The sequence below is a fragment of the Lampetra fluviatilis genome, chromosome 3 (genome assembly GCF_964198595.1).
Source record: "Lampetra fluviatilis chromosome 3, kcLamFluv1.1, whole genome shotgun sequence".
Taxonomy (NCBI): domain Eukaryota; kingdom Metazoa; phylum Chordata; class Hyperoartia; order Petromyzontiformes; family Petromyzontidae; genus Lampetra; species Lampetra fluviatilis.
In genome coordinates, this window is record NC_136277.1 from 32230769 (window position 1) to 32251471 (window position 20703).

The window sequence follows — 20703 nt, forward strand, 5'->3', positions numbered from 1 at the left end:
CTTCAATTAATCGATTGGCCGGTGATAATGAAGGGTCTAAATGAGGAATGTCGGGGGATTTATCGCAAATGGTAATGAAGTGGAATAGGGTTATGGAGCAATGGCACTGTCACCATAAATTATTGCCATCGTCGTTAAAAGCAGCTGCAGGGGTAGCCATGTTCTATCCACTGCTGGGTGAAGGCTTCTTCAAGTTTACCAGCCTGGTGGGTCAATTGTAGAGTTAGCCACTTGCATTCGGATAGTTGCAAGTTCAAACCCTGATTGGGGGTTGAACTCGGCAAAATCCTCCTTCCGAGGTGAGTGAAACGAGAAAAGCTTTGCGGGGAAGTAAACAGTGGTGGCACTGTAGATAGGCTCACTCCTGCCATGAGAATGTGGAATTTTCACCACTCTCTCAAGATTGTAAACAAGAGATGGGGCCCTGCCTCCATGCTCATTTGAGCAGCGATAAATCACAGATTTTTTTTAAGTCATACTGAAATATAATACACTATAAGATCAGCATGAATAAGTTTAACACCTGAGGATGAAAGTTCATCTAGGGCACCGTCAAACATGGCTTTGATATTTAGCATTGCTTCATTTTTCAACCCTTAATATTGTTGACCTTTTCATCGTGTGCGCACCGTGTTATATTATTTTGATGAGCCAGATTTTTATTTGAAAAACTACACTTTTATTCTGGCACGATACAAGATATAGCTTCATGTCTTCCAGTGGCTCAAGCAAATATCTTTAACGCAACATTTCCATGTCACGAGACCCCCGATGCCCATATGTTAATTTGAATAAAAGGACGCGTCCCGGGAGATAGCTATTTTTCCGTGTACATCACTTGCACACAATGCGGAAGAGATCGGGTGCATTGTGCCTGTGATTTATGTCCGTGTCTATACTGGATTATTTATCCACGTCTCTTAGGTAGCGCGCACTTAATTCAGGCTGTCAGTAAGAGACATTCGTTGGAGTGATCTTAGTTTTGTCGATGCATCTAGGGCAGCCGTTCATCAGGGTCTGATCACACGAACGCTTGAAGCGCTTTTGAACGCAAGGGCACAACAAAATAAAATGCAACGCCTCTTTACCTTTCTTTCGTCCCCGTCCCCCCCGCTTTCTCGAAAAAAAAATCCAATTTCATCCTTCAGCAAACTTTCACCGAAATTCTTTTACACTTCACGAGGCCACTGCAAATATCCAGGGTGCAGCACCTCGCAGCTGAGACCAGAGCTGGCGTGGGAGCAGATAAACATTGTCAACACGACCCGCTGATGCTCGTTCTGCTGCCGCTGGGCTGCATCTGTGAGCCCGCACACTGCCGATTAACCCCACCCAACCCCACGTGGAATATTCACGGTCAGCTGTGTGAATGCACTGTTGGATGAGGGCCTCCTCGTGCCTTACGAACCTTGAATGATATTTGACTATACTTCACCACGCTGGTGAGTGTCTATTGTTGAAGGTGGGGGAGGGGCGTGCAGAAGAGACGTGGGTTTTTGCTGCACTGGCCGTCGACTACCCCACAACGCCTTACTACACCTGCCTATTACTTATGGTGGTCACCCATCCAAGCACTATTCAGCCTTAAACCTGCTTAACCTCCCAGATCTGACAAGACTGGGTGCATTCCGGGTAATTTAGTCATGGGCTAATAAGCTGCGACATTTAAATAGATTTTAAGAGTCGCCTGCAATTATGTTCATCATCATTATCATCATCCTAATGTATGCATTGCCTGATTGCTTCCCATCATTGTGACAAAAACACACCAAATGCAACCGATCTGTCATTGGACCTGCGATGCTAAGCAGGCTTGGGCCTGCCGAAGGCTTGGATGGGTAACCAGAGGGGCTTCCCATATGTTATAGGGATAGGGATCAAGGTGGTCAGGAGTGTATGTGTAGAGGAGTAAAATGGGGACGTGACGTCAGGTGTGCCGTTCAGTGCGATGACGTCACGTCTCCTAGGGTACTTAAGGGAGACCCCGTGACGAAGGCGGGGTCACTGTGGGAACGGGTAGAGTACGAAGGGTGAAGAGGGAACCAGGGGTAGAGAGAGGGGGGATCGAGTGGTGAGTCTGGGGAGAAGCCGGTGGTAGCCGATAGAGGTGTTTCTCTCTCCGGTCGGTGGAGTCGGCAGAGTCCCCGATCCGACACGAGAGAGAAAGAGACCGGAGCTAGCCGGGCAGGGACCAGGACTCAGTGTAGGACCCATAGCCCCTGGGAGTTGTGTACCCTTGTGTGTTATTGTTAACCTTTAATAAACCCTTAGCGTAAGCCCATAACTTACCTCCGTCTCCGAGTGCGTCCGTGGGAACTTCTCTACATATGTATGCGTGGTCTTCCTTCGAATACTCCAGTTCCCTCCCACGTGACCAACACTCGCTGATAAAATTGAGAAGAACAGAAACATTCACAACGCAGGGCCCTCCTGAAAAATGGCTTTTTGAGACTCATTGAAAGTGTTCTTGGATAAATAATTATCATCATCAGCCATTTTGTGGATCCACTGCTGGACCGAATGTCCTCCCCACACCGTCATAATCCTTGGCGATGCCAACACTCATCCTCACTGCTTCGCTTGAACTGATCTCGTCACTTTAAATCCACAGTGGGCGTTCTCTTTCACGTGTTCTCCCCTTTGGTTGCCATTATCACCGGTTTTATCCAGTCCCCATCACCCCTTCCAGCAATGTCTCCAGTTCAAGCCCACTTTATTTTCTTATCGGAAAATATGATGTGCACTCGCTTTGCACTCGTTTCCTGATCCATTTCGCACCTCCGATTATCACGGTTGGCTGCGTACGGTGCGAAAAATGTGCAACATACATAGGTATTCAACTTTACATCTCTCAGGGTAATTCCAAGCGTGCAACGTCCCTATGCTTCTCTGCACACATTTTATTTTTCACTGTCCCCATTCTGGATCCATATATCATAGCTGGAAACATTTGGCGTCACTAGGGATGGTGTCACCACGGGAGGTAACTCATGGTGTCACCCTCCATGGACCTCCGCCCGTACCAGACCGTGCAGAATCGTAGGTAATGTTTTGTGTACTAATGTTACTCGTAAATCGTAATTCCCGTATATCACTGAATATAATGGCAATAGTAGTGACGTAAACAACTAGCTAAATTCAAATTACACCTTTTAATTACAATATTTCATTTAATTACTACTTCATTCTCAAATAAGTTATTGATATAGCTTCACAAATACTAATTACCACAATATTGCGGCTAAAACACCAGAAAATGTGACTAAATCAGCGACTATAAAAACACGAGCAGCAACGAAAAAAACAACAGCGCGTGCTTGCAACGCGTGCAGACGAAACCACGTGACTCGAAGCGTCACTGTAGTTGTGTAACAATGACAGCTCTGACCGGAGCGCATTAGAATGTTCAAAAAGTACATTAGCATAGAGCTTTAGCCTTGTAGGTATATTTATACAGCACATGTAAGCTGGGCTTACGAAAAGTTTTTTTTTATGTAACTAACTACAGGGATATTTTTTTATTTAAAATCAAATTCTGCTGAAACGCTGCACAAAAACTGTACAGACAGTAATTTTGGTGTCACCCCCTCTGATGGTGTCACCCGGTGCGGTCCGCACCCCCCGCAACCCCACGAGTGACGCCACTGGCTGGAAATGTGGAGCAGTTGAAAAACATTTTCCAAAGGCACATTCGTATGATGTTTTTCATGATCAGCTTCCCAAAAGCACACTCCATATTGCGCTCATCCGGCTATTTCATCATCTTGAGGCAATAAAATATATTTTAAAGAATAATTTAATAATAACAACATTTCTCATAATTTAATTGTAATAATTGTATAATAGGTTTTTTTTTTACTGGACAATTTCCAACGTTGTTGCCTTTTTCAAATATTCACGTGATAGATATAAAACGTACTGTACATAGCTTCACTATCATAATCACTTTATAAACAGTACTCCTAAAAACTAACCATTAAAAAAGTCTTGATTGCAATTAAAAAGTCGTAAAATGCAATTTGCCTCGAGCACCCTGTACAAAATCATTGGTTCACTGACATAAATAGAGTTCAAGGTTAATGTTATTTTCTCCATCAGTGCTTAGCATACGATGCATTTGGTTTCAGACTCTGAAATGTGGCTCATAACAGGACAGAATTTAAAAAAGGCATACCTTCACCTGAAACCTAAAAAAGGTGTCAGTTTTGTTGCCAGATAAAAGGGTAAAAAAACAATTATCATATTTTGCTACTGGCAAAGGAGGTTCCAATAGTTCTGTTAGTGTTCATTTACATAAAGAGAGATCCACAATTTATACTCGTATGGGAAACAACACAGGTTCTCACAGCTGTGCTGTACAGCTCTCCGATATGTTTGCGTTTAATAACACTACGAGTTGTAAGGCGCGATGTCCGACGTTTTGCTCAATGCGCTGGAAGCATCTTCAGTGCAAAATGCGCATCCTTTTTATCTCTCCCTCTCTTCAGTCACTGCAGAAAGCTCAACACACGTGGGACAACACAATGCGGAACAATACACGGAACGATCCGAAAACGCACCGCTATCTTCACGCCATCGCCATGATCCTTGTTATGCTGGCGAAGCTGTGTGCGTGTAACAACAACTGGCCGAGCAGTCATTCATTACCAGCAAGGTCAGATGAGGGGCGATTGCTAGGAAGGGGTGGCGTTGAGGAGGAGGGTGGGGACTAATAGGCGACTGATATCACTGACTCCCCCACCTCTCCCAGGAGGCTTGGCCATGTGCTTACCCCAGGCTCAGTTCCCTGATGATTTAACCCTTTAACCAAGCAAAGGCAGCGAGTTATTCACTTAAGCGCCGACCTGCTAACGTGATTTAGTACAATCGAATGACATTCCAAAGCCAGTAATTTGCACGATGAGGCTAAGAATCCAGGGCGCAAAGAACTCCCAAAGCTTGTGAGCAAGCGTCAGTTACGAGGCCGCTGAACACATTCTACGATATTGGTTGCAAAATAAAAGTTTAAAAAGTACACACGTTCCCTCGATATAATTATTTTTTTATTTTTTTCATGGTATTGTCGGACAGTGGGTTAAGATGCTGGACCTTTGCGGGGGGTGAGATTGGGCTTGGAGCGGTGTTCGTGACCAGAAAGAGTCTACCAGGGTGGTACAAAACCCATCCATCAGTAGCCTCAACCCCAACGCTGACCCATCATGCTGATCACGTAAAGAAAATAATTACAACTTTTTTAATGGATACATCCAGGCTAATTAATGGATCTTATTCGAGGAATTTTGGCAATGCAGCCATGACGTAATGGTTAGCAAAACTGGATTCTCAATCCAGATTTTCAATCCAGTTTGATGTCTCGGTACGGTGGTTGGTACACCATGGTTAGTCGATCGGCAGATTACATATGGTGGGGTAAAGTGTAGGGCATCTTAAAAGAGATATGGACAGCGTGAAAAAATAGACCAAAATAACCCCTAAGGGTGTTCTCCATAGCCCACTAAAGTAGAGGCCATTCCGCCAACAGTTGCTTGAGCAAGCAATTGCCAGGCTGCAACTTTACCTTTTTCCAGAACCTTAAGATGTAGAGGAATACCAATACTGCTAATATTGACATTTCAGAAACGATTCAAGTTTTCTTCCACGAAAAAATGTTCAAGCGTGGTTCATAGCTCACGTAATAATGATCTTACATTGGCTTATTATGACTATAATAATTTCCATCTTTAGCAGTATGAGAGTTACTATTCATGATGATGATAATCAGCCATTGGCTATGGTATGTATGTACGTTAAACTTCCTTCGCACCGTACGCAGCCAACCGTGCTAATTGGAGGTGTGGAAGGACAACAAACTAAACACAAAAAGCAGTTCTAACGAAATTAGTTTGCCAATGTAGATGATTGTAAAGTGCATAGCTCCAGTGGCTTCCTAATGTCGGAAGAAAGAGCGTTCCAGACGGCCGCAGAAGCGCATCTGAAAGCGCGCGGTGCAGTGACCGTTTTTGTTCGTTAGTTGGGCAAAAGCCGCTGCTGTGAGGATGACCAGAGTTCTCGTGATTTGTGTGTAATGAGTTCGACCGTATAATGTGTTAGCTCGACAAACCGCAGCCAATGCAGCTCAGCGAGCACTGGACGGACACGGTCGGATCTTGCACTGCTGGACGAAGGGCCTCCCCATCCAATTGCCATCCTTCAAGCTTCTCCGATGCCACAATTAATCTCATTAACGAATGTAATCTCTTCACCTCTTCGGCAGTGCCTAACTATTGCGGTGCTGATGTTGCAACACAAGATGTGACTGCGTTAAGGTAACGTTCCTTTGCCATTTGCTTATCAATAATGAATGATTCTAGATTTGAAGCTTTCGTGACTGCAATGATTCATACTCTTAGGTTTTTTCGGTAAAGTCACGTAGGTAAAAATTTAAATTAATAAAAGTAAAATAAAACAAATTTTAAAAATTCACGACGTTTCGGAAGCAACACTTGATACAGCTGTCGTGGCTGTGACGGTTCCACCTGAAGACGGAGGCTTGTGTTGCTTCCGAAACGTCGTGAATTTTTTTAATTTGTCTTATTTTACTTTTATTAATTTAAATTTTTACCTACGTGACTTTACCGAAAAAACCTAAGAGTAATAATGGATGAGTTCTCTATTTAATTTTGATGCCACCTCGATGTGAGGCCGATACAAAGCGCCGATCACCGAACAAAGGGGTCGGGGGGTGGGGGGGGGGAACAGAAATTCCGCGAACAGCAGCACCCGAGTCGGAGGGCTCTAGTGGAGGGGTAGAACTGGGCTCTGTGTCCCACCCAGGGGGAGACCCACGAGCAGGGGACACGAATGTTCATACAGCTAGGGGGGAAATGGTAATGGGGAAGGTAACTGGGGTACTTATCAAAACATGCACTCTTGGTTATTAGCGATTTGGGTGGCCGCATTCGTTTATTTATTATTACACGCAACTTTGACATTGGAGGAATATTTGTAAATATGCAGACTTGCGTTGTGCTGGCTATTACACCGGAACACATTTTTTTTTTCGAAATAAAAAATTATCCACTCAACTCAGCGGCCTCCATGAGGGCCTTTGTGGTGAACAACGGTGCGAGCCACTGGACGTCAGGGCGGTGTTGTGTCCCAACACGAGCAAAAGGCCACGGACACTGCCACCGAAAGGGCGTCAACTAATGAGAGACGGGGCGGTGTCTGTTGATCCGCCGTGTGTTTAATAGCGGGGCCGTCCATTTAATGATTAACGTGTTAAATATTGAATCAATGTATCTGCAAATTGTCTTCTCCTAACGACGCTCACGCGATTGAGCAGCTGGCCGCACCGCGCACGCTCCACGGTGGGGCGCGGGTCGCGGGTGTCCTCAGTGCCGAACTCGCGATTCAATTCTCATTGAGCACCCAATTTCCCTAATTGTCTCAATTTACATTACGCCCCTGTCCCACGTGATAACCTTTTTTTGTGTGGCGGCAGTTGAAATTGTAAATGTGATGGCGAGCGTACTCGCGGCAGTACGATCGCGCGCGGACCTGTTTTCCTGTGTACCTGTGTGTCTGTGTACCTGTGTGTGTGACTGTGTGCCTGTGTACCTGTGTACCTGTGTGTCTGTGTACCTGTGTGTGTGCCTGTGTGCCTGTGTACCTGTGTACCTGTGATCCTGGGCAGGTGTTGTCCCTATGCCAGCCTGGCAAAAAAATATGTGAACTATCAAAGTAAGTATTTGAAATGAAACAAAGTAATTGGTGATGATGCTGCTGTGTTGGCACAGATGGAGAAGCCCAATTAACAAAAATCAAACATGAAAAACACAGAAGAATGAAAAACATTCACGCTGCCATTATGTTTTTTTATATATAAGAGGCGAAGTATCGGGCAATATCACTTAATCATCGCACGTGAAATGGTGTTTGAGATAATTAGAGTAATTAATCTAGCGTTTCGAGTAACTATATATATAACATGTACAAACTTGATCATATATGCAAAGGTCGGCCTACATGTTTAGAAAATGAGATGCTATCAGAAGTTGAAAAAAATCGAATTTGAGAATTTTAAAATATTCACTGTACGTGGTATGACGCATTCATATAAGTTCACATCATTATAATGCATCATATCAATATGATAATACATTCAAGAAATGTTCTTGAAAATGTGGAAAAAGTTATATTGTTAATTTTTCATTTATAATCATCAGGCAAGATCTATCCACTGCTGAATGAAGGCATCCCCAAGCTGTTGTCAATCTTCAAGGTCTCGCGACAGAGCAATCCGTCTTGGTCTCTGCACAATAGCTGATCTAACCACTCCAGACGTTCTTTGGGGCGCGTTTTCTCCTTTGGCTGTCACTCCGTCATTAATCTCGACCACGGCCATCATCCCTTCTAGCGGAGTACCTTGTCCGGTCACCCTATGTAAATATCGACCTCATATTTGTGTTGCAAGCAAGCGCTGAGTTGCCTGACACGTTGTGGCAGAAAGGGACATTACAGAATTAAAGATTTCACACGCAGTCAGCTCACTTGTTATCTCTAATTAAAGGCATCTTGCTATCTACAGGTGATTTGCTTGTCAGCTTCGATGTAGTTTCTTTGTTTACCAAAGTTCCTGTGCCTGACACTATTGCAATAATTGAAGATTTGGTCCAACAAGGACTGAATGCTGATGTCCGGCCCTGGTGAGACACTGCCTCACCAATACTTACTTCACCTGGAATGGTACATTATACAAACAAGTTGAAGGTACCCCAATGGGTTCTCCCTTATCTCCAGTGGTAGCCAATGTTTTCATGGAAAATTTTGAGACAGATGCCATCCAGGCATCCATCCTACGTCCTTCCTTGTGGAAGAGATACGTAGATGACACGTCCGTCATCTGGCCACATGGCCTGCCAGCTCTGAACCAATTTTTCAACCACATCAATTTCATACACCCAGCCATCAAATTCACCATGGAGGTGGAAAAGGATGGCAAATTAACATTTTTGGATGTTTTAATCGAAAAGAGACCAGATGGCTCGTTGGGACACTGTCTACAGGAAAGCCACCCACACGGATGCTTATCTAAAACCTGACTCTTACCACCATCCAGCCCAGAAGAATTCCCTCATCAAAACTCTACACCACAGGGCTCGTTGCATGTCCGACCATCACCACGTAGCCAGTGAACTGGAGCACGTGCACCAAGCCCTCAAGATGAATGGATATTCGGATTGCACCATCCGTAAAGCTGCCACCCCAACCGTTGGGAGAGAACCACCCGAGGACCCAATCAAAACCATCACCTTGCCATACATAGCAGGGGTCACCAAAGATATTTCCAAAATCATGAGCAAACACAAGATCCAGGTCCGATTCAACAGAGTGCATAAAACTCGTGATCTGATCCCATCTGTGAAGGATGTGATCCCTGACATGCAATACCCCTGTGTCTACAAACTAAGTTGTGCCTGCGGCAGTAGTTACATTGGGGAAACTAAGCAACATGTCTCAGACCGTGTTCGTGAACACAAGGCAGATCTGAAACACGGTAGGACCAATACCTCTGCCGTGGCTGATCATTGTTTTAACGCTGTGGGCATACATGAAATAGATTTCTCCAAGACGAAGGTTCTATGCAAACCCACTGGCTATCAACAAAGATTTGTCCATCTAGATATATAAACACAGACACAATTACTCTCATTAATCTGGCCGCTGCTGCGGAAGCTGTTTCACATTGACATGCTAATCTCTAATCTTGAACAATACAATGGCTTCTTCAGCACCGTAGTCGTGCAGTTACATTAACAGTTTGACGTGCTAATCTCTAGCAATACAATGGCGAGGTATATCTGGCTCTGCGATCTTACATTTACTTGCAAATTCCATCTCTAGCCCCGCCCACTTACCCTTGGATTGTCGCCATCTCAAACCTATATAACCTCTGGCTGCAGTAGCTCTCTCAATATTTATTCCTGCCTCAGCTGTTTGCCTGCTGTATTGTTTCACCTGAAGACGGATGCTTGTGTTGCGATCGAAACGTCGTGATTTTTTTTTTATTCTTTTTCGATCTACGTGACTTTACCGAAAGACCCAAAGAGTATGAATGCATGCAGTCACGAAAGCTTCAAGTCAAGATTCTCTTAAATGTTCTCGGACACCAAATATAAATATTGACAGTCTCGTGGAGCTTTACGATATCAGTGTTGTCCGGCATTTTTTCCGTTTGTACCACGAGTTGTTGAGCATTACGTGCGATGTTGCCACCCCATGTGTTTTGAGAGCTTCGTCTGGAACTCTAAAGAGCGAAACATCGGACATCGTGTCAGCCACGCGGAACAACCCGGAAAACACATCACAGAGGTGGAGAGCACGGTGATGGAAGCCGAGGCAGTACAAGGCAGCTTTTTTTTTGCTGAAACACTCAGAAACCGTCGCCAGTTCTGGCTGCAATAAATGCCGCAACTGAACAATTTTATCAAAATCGGTGAGTGCATTTCTCTCTCTCCAATCACTGCAGATGGCGTGGTGTGTGCATTAAGCTATTATCTAACTTGCCGTAGGAGTACTCCAACTCCAGCCTTGAGTAATGCGTTACGCAGACACCGTGCTGTGACGCGCATTCGCAATTGCGAGCGACCCCTGCGCCCGCTGTGTGACCTGCCCATGGAGACATATTTTAGGACCTAAAGGTCAGACCCTGCACGTGGTGCCATCATCAAGATGGGCAACCCGGCCTCCCGCATGCTCGCAGGCTTCCAGGATTGATCGAAAGAGGTTGGGTGATCCGCCGTGACGCTCACTATGAACTCGGCCACCAGAGCTCGATGTCCAGCCACTCGCTATGCTTATATATGAACCTGTCCATAATAAGCTCACACTGATCAACGTGGTGAAGTATGGTTAAGCCCCCCCCCCTCCCACCTGCACTGCGTCAGCAAGCCGTCATCCAGCAGCAGTTTAAAAAGAACGAATGTACGTTATTATTTAACTATAATTTTAACCACAATCGACCCCAATATCCTTCAACCCACTTTATGTCGTGTTCCCATCGCTTCGAGATGGACAGAGGTAATGACGGAGGAGAGAAACGTGCCAAAAGCGATTCATCCCAATGTAAGCGCGTGTTGGTGAAACACGAGACGGAGATCGGTTCACATCGTCGACGCCACCGATGTTTGCCGTAACCGGGAAACGAGCTCAGGTCGCTTCAAATGTCTGGACTGTGGACAGACGAATGGACCTGGTACCGCTGGAGTGTTCCCCTTGTGTGGAGGCCCCGCGTCGCAGTGTCTGCTCGTACAGATGCACGACATGATGCGGATGGAAATAATCTCTGGCTGATGCGATTCTCTCTTACAAACTGTACACACGACAATTAAATATAAAATGTAATAAACTGCCTCTAATTTAATTTGATTCTGCACATTGCTTGGAGACTCCTGCGACCCAAGGGCCTCTGTGTGATGGGAGGGAAGGGGCGACAGGGCGAATGCCCCCACCCCCCGCTCGCCTCCCCCCGCCCACACACAACCCTGCACTGCCCTTCGGCCGATAGGATTAGCGGTCAACCGCTTTGCCATTGGACACTCACATTCGCTTGCCCATTGGTTTTTGACAACTCGTGAATGTTGGTGAGTGGACGTGGTAGGGTATGGGATCAAGCCAGTAACGCTTCAAGGGGTTCTTGGCCCCTGCTTAAGAAGCATTGATGGGGGGAGGGGGCATTTTCGGTCAGCTGTGAGTCGGGCAGGCAGTGTTATTTCCGTTCATCCGTCCACCCATCAATATAAGCTCCGGGGTGTTGGAGGTCGATGGTCAATATATGCCAGCACTCTCTGTCTCTCTCTCCATTGCACGCTCTCGTGATGTCCCTCCCAGCTGAGCTGAGCTGGGTCCGCTGTGTCGTTTGGAAGGCACCGGGGCTTCATTTCAGCCGAACCTATCCAGGGCTGGTCTTCGGGGAGGTTTGGGGGAGGAGGTTGGTCTGAGGGACTGGGCACATGCGGGTCGGGGAGGGGAAGAAAATCTCCATGAGAAATTAAGCCCTCGATGGAACTAAACACCGCGGCATCCCTTGGCAGCTGGAGCGGATTCGCCAAATGCGGTGACTCTGCCTGAGCCAGTCACGGGAGGAGCGTGGATTAAGGAGGTTCCGTGATTGCCGGTGGGGCCTGACCGCGGTGCCACGGGGCACGCAGCGATGCGTAGAGGTCGCCTGCTCCCTCGCCAGCAAAATCCTGGCTCCACTCTTGACCAGCCATGAATCACTCATCCCCCCCCCCCCTGCTCGCAGCCCCTCCCCCCATGCCCTCGACCCCCCCCCACCCCCTCGTGCATGCGACCACTCCTCGGCCCACGTGGTGGGCGATTTATGGCACGCGTTGCTGCTGGCAGATGTTTGTTTAACATAATGCTCATCGAGCACACGGTGTATACTTCTACAAAATGAAATTGCGCGGCTCATCAGCGGGATCGGACTCGCACGCGAAACTCGATGTGGCTGCCTGTGTTTGTTTTGTTGTCTTGTTTTTCTTTTAACGCCGATCGCTCGCAACGTCAATCCTTGGTGTGGAGGTGGACGTGGGTGGGTGGACGTGGGTGGGAGGATGTGGAGCGCGGTCGCGTTTGTGTGTCTGGCAGATCCTTTTGTTAACATAGTCGGGGTAACGGGCTTGTGTTTTGAAACGTGGGTCTGTGGGAACAAGCATCAGTGCAGTCGTCTATATTATTATAAAAATACAAAAGGTAAAGGTGCAGCTCTGCAATACCTTGCTCACATCACTGCTGGCGCAAGAGTCTCCATTCGCGGTAGTTCTATAGAGAGACCCTCTAGAGAGTTTTTTTCTGGTCTACTCTTCCACGCCCCACCACACGGGCACTACCAATCGACTGCCTCAATGTGACACAGCAGTGTCCTTTCGCTATGCGGTATCGTCTTACTGAGTCTCAAAACTCGCTCAATTTCAGGAGGCTCCTACTGCCTCGTGACGATTGCTTTGCACGTGCGGGGCTACACACACACACACTTTCTTTTCCCTATCCGTACACATGAACGTCGCATAGACGTGAGCACATGGCCACAAATAATGAATGCTTGCACACACACGTGTGTGTGGATGTGTGGCACAATATGTTCAAGAGAGGGCTGAAATAAGGCCCCCTGCATTTACAATCGTTAAAATAAGGCAGGATTAAACAGCGCGGAGGCAGATTGACACTGGGGCTCCGCTCACAAGCACGCAACCGCCATTCGCCACTAAGTGGCGGTGACGTCACCACGGCGCCTGTGCCAGGCTATGTGCACGTGAAGGCCACGTGAAGTGTCGAACGCACGTTGGCAGGAGGTCACGGGACAGACCCAGGTGCCATGGGTCGACTGATTGAGATGACCGGCCAATGCACCACCTGTGCCCCTACTGTGCCAACTTGCTGTGTTTTATCCACCCGGCGGTCCGCCCGTTGTTGTGAGCGTTGCTCCTATGCCCTCCGTTGTTGCTGGAGGGGCGACTGCCTCCGACTGTCCAGTAGCGTCCTTCACGAGCCTCCGCCACAGAGGCCGACCTTGACACCACTGGCACCGGTCGTCTGCAAGTACTACTCAGCTCCACATCCTCCCGTACCCACACCACTCCATCGCTTCTCCAGCCCGTGTCGCGCCCGTTTAGGCCCCCTCTATCCTTCGGAACAAAAGGTTGTTTCGGGCACGCGGTGGCCGTGCATGCGGGCTACATGACCCAGCCAACCGGTGCCCTTCCCTGGCACGCGATCGCCACTGGTCGATGTGCACGTGGTGCCTGGCAGCGCGATCCAATATTTTTCCGTGTGCACGTGGCATCTCTATAATACGCGTAATTTGGCTATTAGAATAAAAAAAAACTTAACAATAATGTTAATTTCCAACGCAGGTTTAGATATGTAACTGTGGTAAGTTCATGGAGTTGTTGTTGTCAGCTGTAGCGGTGATGTTAATTCGAGCACGTGTGAACAACCACCATGCGAAGATGTCTGCCGGTAACACTGTAAAGTTGTCATTAAACATTTTATTGAAGTGGGAATATTTTCAGAACATTAACGACTGCTATAAAATTCTGATTACGTATAAGATTCGTAAGTTTATTTTATTATTCTAGTGATCCGTTTAGATGGCTAAAAGTGGCGAAATTAAAAGTTATATACAAACACAATGCACGATTATTGTTAAATAATTGATGCATAAAAGCTCAAAGTTGCGGTTTTAGTACATTAAGGTTACACAGCGTATGGATCAGTCCATTAATTGTGATGGAAATGATTTAATGTGTAAAGTGTGTTGAGTGTTTCCTCAAGATATTAATAAGTAATGGGAATTTAGTACAGTACATACAAATCATTGAATCCATGTGTAGTTCAGTAGTTATTTGCATTTCTGATTCATTGGTTAATGTGGTAAGGGAAGTCACGGTGATATATATATAATTATTAAATTTGAGCATTAATGTATCACATTACATGCTTAAATACGTAGTTAGATTTGGCATACTAACTTAATAATCCTGAGGTAAAGTATAAACTATATTATTTTTGAACCGAGAGAATTGGCACAAAGGTTTTATTCAGAGCTATTGAATTATAGGACAGACTCTTGTTCGCATCAAACGTTAGAGGAGGAAATTGTTTTCACGATTCCATAACAAACTCCGAAAATGGCCAGTTGGACTGAAACGACATCCTGAAAAAGGTTACAAAAGTTAAAAGGAAAATGTGGGGACGATATTTGTGTATCATGCACTATACACACTTTGCACGTGTCAAGCTGCGAACAAAATACATCTGCAGTTGCATTTATGTCTTAACAATTGTGGGGGGGTTTGTTTTATATATATATCACATAAATGCAACAACTTTCATCCTCGGCGGTGTTCAGTATTTAGTGGAGTTTGCGTCATGGGCGTTGGATTGGATGGAGATGGCGCGTATCTGCGTGCGAGTAAATGTGTCTCCGTGTCCGTCTGTGAGTCTTCTCACACGCTCGGATGCATGAGTGAGATGGATTGTGGCATCACAGGACGGAGAGGGATGACGACGGTGTGGGGAAGGCTTCATCAAGAATTAATCTTTAGTAGGGGGCATCCATTTAGTACCTACGCAAGCGTACGCATTTGGGATTAACCCAAATGCGTACGCTTGCGTATGGGGGTCTACTGTCAATGTACGCATAGAAAACGGTGGGGGGGGGAGCCTCGGTAATAATGTGTCTACATTGGCCTCCAAATGAGTTAGATAGTCCGGCGGTGGACTGTCTGTTTGCTTAAACACGTTTATTGTATTAATCCTTGGTCGTTTCTGCGTGGATTAAATATCGTACGCTCTATAGGATTGGGGGGTGGGGGTGCGTCAGGCGTACGTACGCAGGTGGGGGGGGGGGTGTAAAAGTGCGCGTGTGCACAGGGAGGGGGGAGGGGTGTGCTGAAGTAGCAACGAATTGGCACGTTTTGTTTACGTGACAAACATGATTAATTGGTTGTGTCCGGTCGTGGTGGGTTAACGACATATTTATGCGATCTAACCCAAAAAAAAACTTTATTATGGATAATATTTGTCTCGCAAGCCGACGTGTTAAACTGCGGGACCTTAGTCTTTGTTTGTATAAAAAAGGTGTCAGTTTTGTTGCCAGATAGAAGGGTAAAAACCCAATTATCACATTTTTTACTGGCAAATGAGGTTCCAATGGTGTATCTCAACATGTCGCAATGGACCAATTATAACCATCAATGGTCAAGCGTTGGCCTATTTTGATTTGTTTCCAGTAGTCCCTGTACTGGCACATACCACACGTACGTGAAATCATACATGTGTGAGCACGCACCATGTGTTTGAGTGAGTGCGTGAAAGTTATTCCTGCGTGAGGGTCAGGGGCGGTGCAGAATATGGAAAGAGTCCCCCACCAGCCAGCCTTGCATCTTCGACAGAACTACGATGATGATGACGATGATTTATGATCACAACGACAGAGATGGTGATTATGTTGATGGCGGTGATGGTGATAGCAACGATGAGGATTATGACTATGATGTCGATGGCTATGATGATGATTCTAGATTTGAAGCTTTCGTGACTGCAAGGAATCATATTCTTAGGTTTTTTCGGTAAAGTCACGTAGGTAAAACATCAAAATTAATGAAAATAAAATAAAATGAAAACAAAAATCACGACGTTTCGGAGGCAACATAAGTCTCCGTCATCAGGTGGGACCGTCACAGCCGAATTAGCTGCCTCCGAAACGTCGTGATTTTTGTTTTTATTTTATTTTATTTTCATTAATTTTGATGTTTTACCTACGTGACTTTACCGAAAAAACCTAAGAATATGATGATGATTGTGTTTTGCCCTCTCAGTCGCGCTCTCATCCATCCGGCCCGTTTCCCCTGGAGAGAGAGAGAGAGAGGAAATCTCCATGCACTCCCAGCGCCAGAAAGGCATCTCTGTACTTGTAGCTCGCTTCCTCTCTCCTCCCTCTCCCCTCCTCGTTCTCTTCTCTCTCTCTCCACGCCACTAGCTGGATCGAGGTGGGTGTCGCGCGTCAACTTCAATCCGTTTACCCTCCGCATTTTTTCCTAATTCCAAGCTCAAATTGATTTCTGATCGAGCCTCACTGCGCGCATTGCGCCCGCGAATTTCGGACGTGTTCAGTGAATGTTGGTAGCTTAAATGGGGGCGCATGGGGGGGGGTATTTTTCTGTTGTGGTGTGTTCGTGGTATCTCTCGTGTAGTCACTCATCAGAGCTGGTACCCGGCCGCCGTGCTGGTTAAACTGACATCTCTATCAGTGTTCTCAGCGTAGCAGCACCCGTGCGTTTCTCGGCTGTTGGTGGTGCCCGAAACGAGTTCAACCGGCGTCGAGTCCTGGAGGAGTCTTCGAGGTTTCCATCCAGCACCGAATAAGAAACACCAGAAATGCGGGTGAACGTATTCCCAAGTGACACCCGCCGGACCGGCTCTTTTTTTCTCTCTTCCCGTCTTCTTTCTCTCTCTCTTTCCTCTCCAGGACTTGCACTTGGAGGATGACGATGTTGATGCCACAGGCACATTTCACGCTAGAAACTCGAATGTGTACTGAGGAACACCACGCGTGTATCCGCCGAGTGGCGCGGGTCTAAAATTGAACATTGGCGAGATCACGTGATGATGGATCATTTACGGACGATGCCGGGTGTGCTGCTACTTCCTCGTCCATGTACTTTTTTTGTTCGCCCTCAAACGTAAGTCTGCTTGTTAATAAACCAATTTCATTAATCTTCTTGGTTCTTTCTGTAAAGTCACGTAATAAAAAAATAAAAATAAAACATAATAAAATACAATTCTCACGACGTTTCGGCCACAACGCAAGCAGCCGTTCTCAGGTGAAGAACAGGTCTGTCGGAAAGACAGCGTCATCACCTGAGGGCGGCTGCTTGCGTTGTGGCCGAAACGTCGTGAGAATTGTATTTTATTATGTTTGATTTGTATTATTTTATTATTTTCCTTCTACGTGACTTTACCGAAAGAACCAAGAAGATGAATCCCTGCAGTCACGAAAGCTTTAAATCAATTTCATTAACTTTCGGGATACGTGCGCCCGTGTCTGAGCGTGTTGCGTGTGTGTTAGGTTTCGTGTTTATTGCATCATTCTTCATTTGCTTAATGAGTGTTGCTTGTCCAAGTCAGAGTGTGTGTGCGCGTCCCGTGTCTTAACCCAGAGTGTGCCTTAGCGTGCCGCTTCTGGGTGTGCGGTTATTAGTGAGACAATTAACCCGTAAAAACAAAGTTTTTCACTATAAATCCTTTATATGCGTGGCGGCTAGAGTCCTCTCGTCCTCTGGCTTGAGATGGCTGCCACCTATGGGTCAGATGATTGCCTGCCACCATTAAGCAATTGGATATTAAATATCATTTTTTTTCCTAAGAAGTGTAAAGTTATGGAAAAAAAATTTCACAAAAATAAATTGTCACGCACAACGAGTCTGTGTGCAAAATGTTAGCTCGATTGGATCACGGGAAGTGGGTTAAAAAACGACCGAAAGATTTGCATGGTCGTAAGCGCGCAAGCAAGCAAGCAAGTGAACTTAATATAAAGGATTAAAAAAAAATGGACACATCGAGGAAAGGGGCCACGTTATTCGAACCCAGCACGCGAACGTGGCTAGATTTTACTAATTGCGCCCCAAATATTGCGTAATATGCCCCAGAACAAACCGGCTCATGTGGTGACCGTGGCAGTGCTCGCCGCTGCTGCCTCATGCGATCTATCTGGATGTGTGAATAAGTTTACGTACTCCACAGACCACGCAAGTAGCTAACCGCGTCACTTGTTGACAAAACAAATCTACATTGGGTGCTGTCCATTCAATTTTGACTGTTGTGTTAGCCGACTCTCTGTGCTGTATTGCATTGTATTTCTAAGTTCACGAGGTTTGTTTTCTAACTGATGACGATTGCTTGTGTTGCGATCGAAACGTCGTATTCTATTATTTAATGTATTTTCTTTCTACGCGACTTTACCGAAAGAACCAAAGAGTAAATTGTTAAATTGTATGTGTATATTTCTAGTTATTTATTTATTTATCTTTACCATACTTTGTACTCCTATCCTGCTTTTGAATTGTTGGCTGTTGTTGTAACGTTCTAACCCGCCCCGGCTGGACATCTGTGAAAAAGAGCTTTATCGGATTCATCCAGGATTTATAAATATTTTTATTCTGCATCCCGGATCACTGATAAACCACGACCTTTACGTTGCACACGCAATGTGTGGTGATCCTGCACATTTCACCCGATGATAAACCGCAGATGGACGCTCTTTCCATCACAATGTACGAGATAGCTGATTTTATAGACTGTGTGTGTGTAGATGTGCACGCCTGTGTCTGTGTATCGTAATAGTGGGGAGCGGTATTGGAGTGGTTAGCACACAGCACTACGAACCCCTAGGCCAGAAATCGATTCTAGCTCACAGCCAACAACATCGATGGCGAATATTTGGACTGGTTCTGGCCCTCCCACTAGGTCGACTCAGCCTTAAATGAGTACCTGGTGTGGTGTGCAGTAAACATCAGCATTTGGGGAGACAAAGGCGGCCGAGCGTGGTGTTGGCCAACCAACCCGCCCCCTCGTCTGCCGTCCCGGTCTTCACATGTCCTCGCGAACAGCACTTGCCCCAACAGTCTGTTGAAGGCTAGACGGGGGGTTTTGTCTTGTGTATGTGAAATTGATATTTGAGTGATGGGAGAAAAGGTCATGAATTGCGCCATCATCAGGAATCCGGGACCTGTCGGAGAGAGACGTTTCAGTCGCACCGGCAGCAAACGCGCGAAAGGGAGAACGATTTTGGACGCGACCCTGAGAGCATCGGTGAACAAGAATCACTTATTTTTTTGTAAAAAAAAAATCACCTACGTGACTTTACCGAAAGAACCAAAGAGCAAAAATCAAACCGCTCATGTGCTGTGTGCGTCTTCATCGATTAATTATCCTGCGTGCAGCCACTTGTCGCGGGCTATTCGTTTGTTTTGTAAATGTCCCTGGGAGATTTTCTTGGAACAGTTATATTAATGTTTTAATTGTCCTCTGTAGTAATTATACAAGCAATCCGTGACGTGTGCGCGTGTGTGTGTGCATTACGAAAGCGATCAAATAAACTTCGCCAGGAATACGCCGCTGTAGTTCACGCACTGCGTTATGAACGCGTCCCAGTCGAGTTCGATTCACGGTCGCGGCTGACATCAGGTGGCGAGCGATATCGGAATCGATTCTGACACCCCTCTCCCCCCGCCTCGCTTCGCCTCCCCTCTTAACCAATCGGCAATGGCCAGCGTGGTGAAGTATGGTCAAACAGCTCCAATGGACCAGCCTATGCGTGGGGATGCCTTCATCCAGCAGTCAATTGACGAAGGATTGTACGATATTACTCTCGTCAAATGTACAGGGTGCTTCAACATTTTTTTAACACTCAGCTTCAAAAAGTTCAAATAGTCTTCCACTTGTTCGCCATCGTTGTCAACACGTGCCTGGAATCTTCTCCAGGTGGTCTCCAGAGCCCGGAGGCACATTTTATCGTGGTATCGTTGCAAATTCTCAGAAGCGTTAACGTATTTTGTATTACCAGCCCAAACGTTCACGTAGATTTAAGCTCAACCGTTACTACGAAATCTTATCCCTGCAATAGAATGCACGCATTCATATTAAAGATACCCGATGTTCGTGCCTGCGTGACGTATATAGCCATGAGCATGAGCACTGGGGAGACAAAGGCGGCCGGGCGTGCCCGCTCGGCTCAGTAGGTTCTGGTTGTCTTGTAAAGCCATGAAGGAAAGAAATAAGGTCTGTGTGTGTGTGTGTTTGTATATGACTTCATGCACGTGTGCCCTTATCATTCGTGTGACTTGTGAAGGCATTGGCGCATCAGAGGCGGAGGAAAGGCTCCTGGACTATCTGCTCCAGAAAAACAGATACAACAAAGACATTCGCCCGGCCATCAATAACTCGCAGCTGGTTACAATCGCTTTTCCAATCTCCCTGTGCCAGATCGTCAATGTCGTGAGTGTCCTCAGACCCCCCCCCCCCCCCTGTTTGTATTCGAGTAGATATTTTAAAAGTAGATTTTCTTTCTTTCGTGGGTCATGATCTCATTGAGAAAGCCATGGGTGGTCAGATTTGCTGTTATCTCCACTAAAGAGGCGTTGGGTCGAATCAGTA

General features: G+C 46.1%; 1 protein-coding gene across 1 annotated transcript in view; it reads left to right on the forward strand.

The window, feature by feature from the left end:
- LOC144950263 (neuronal acetylcholine receptor subunit beta-4-like) overlaps positions 1–20703 on the forward strand; it is a 47669-nt gene that overhangs the window by 15015 nt on the left and 11951 nt on the right. The window contains exon 2 of the mRNA XM_078880329.1: positions 20399–20544. Coding sequence (XP_078736455.1) covers positions 20399–20544 — 146 coding nt within the window. The remainder of the gene's footprint in view (positions 1–20398; positions 20545–20703) is intronic.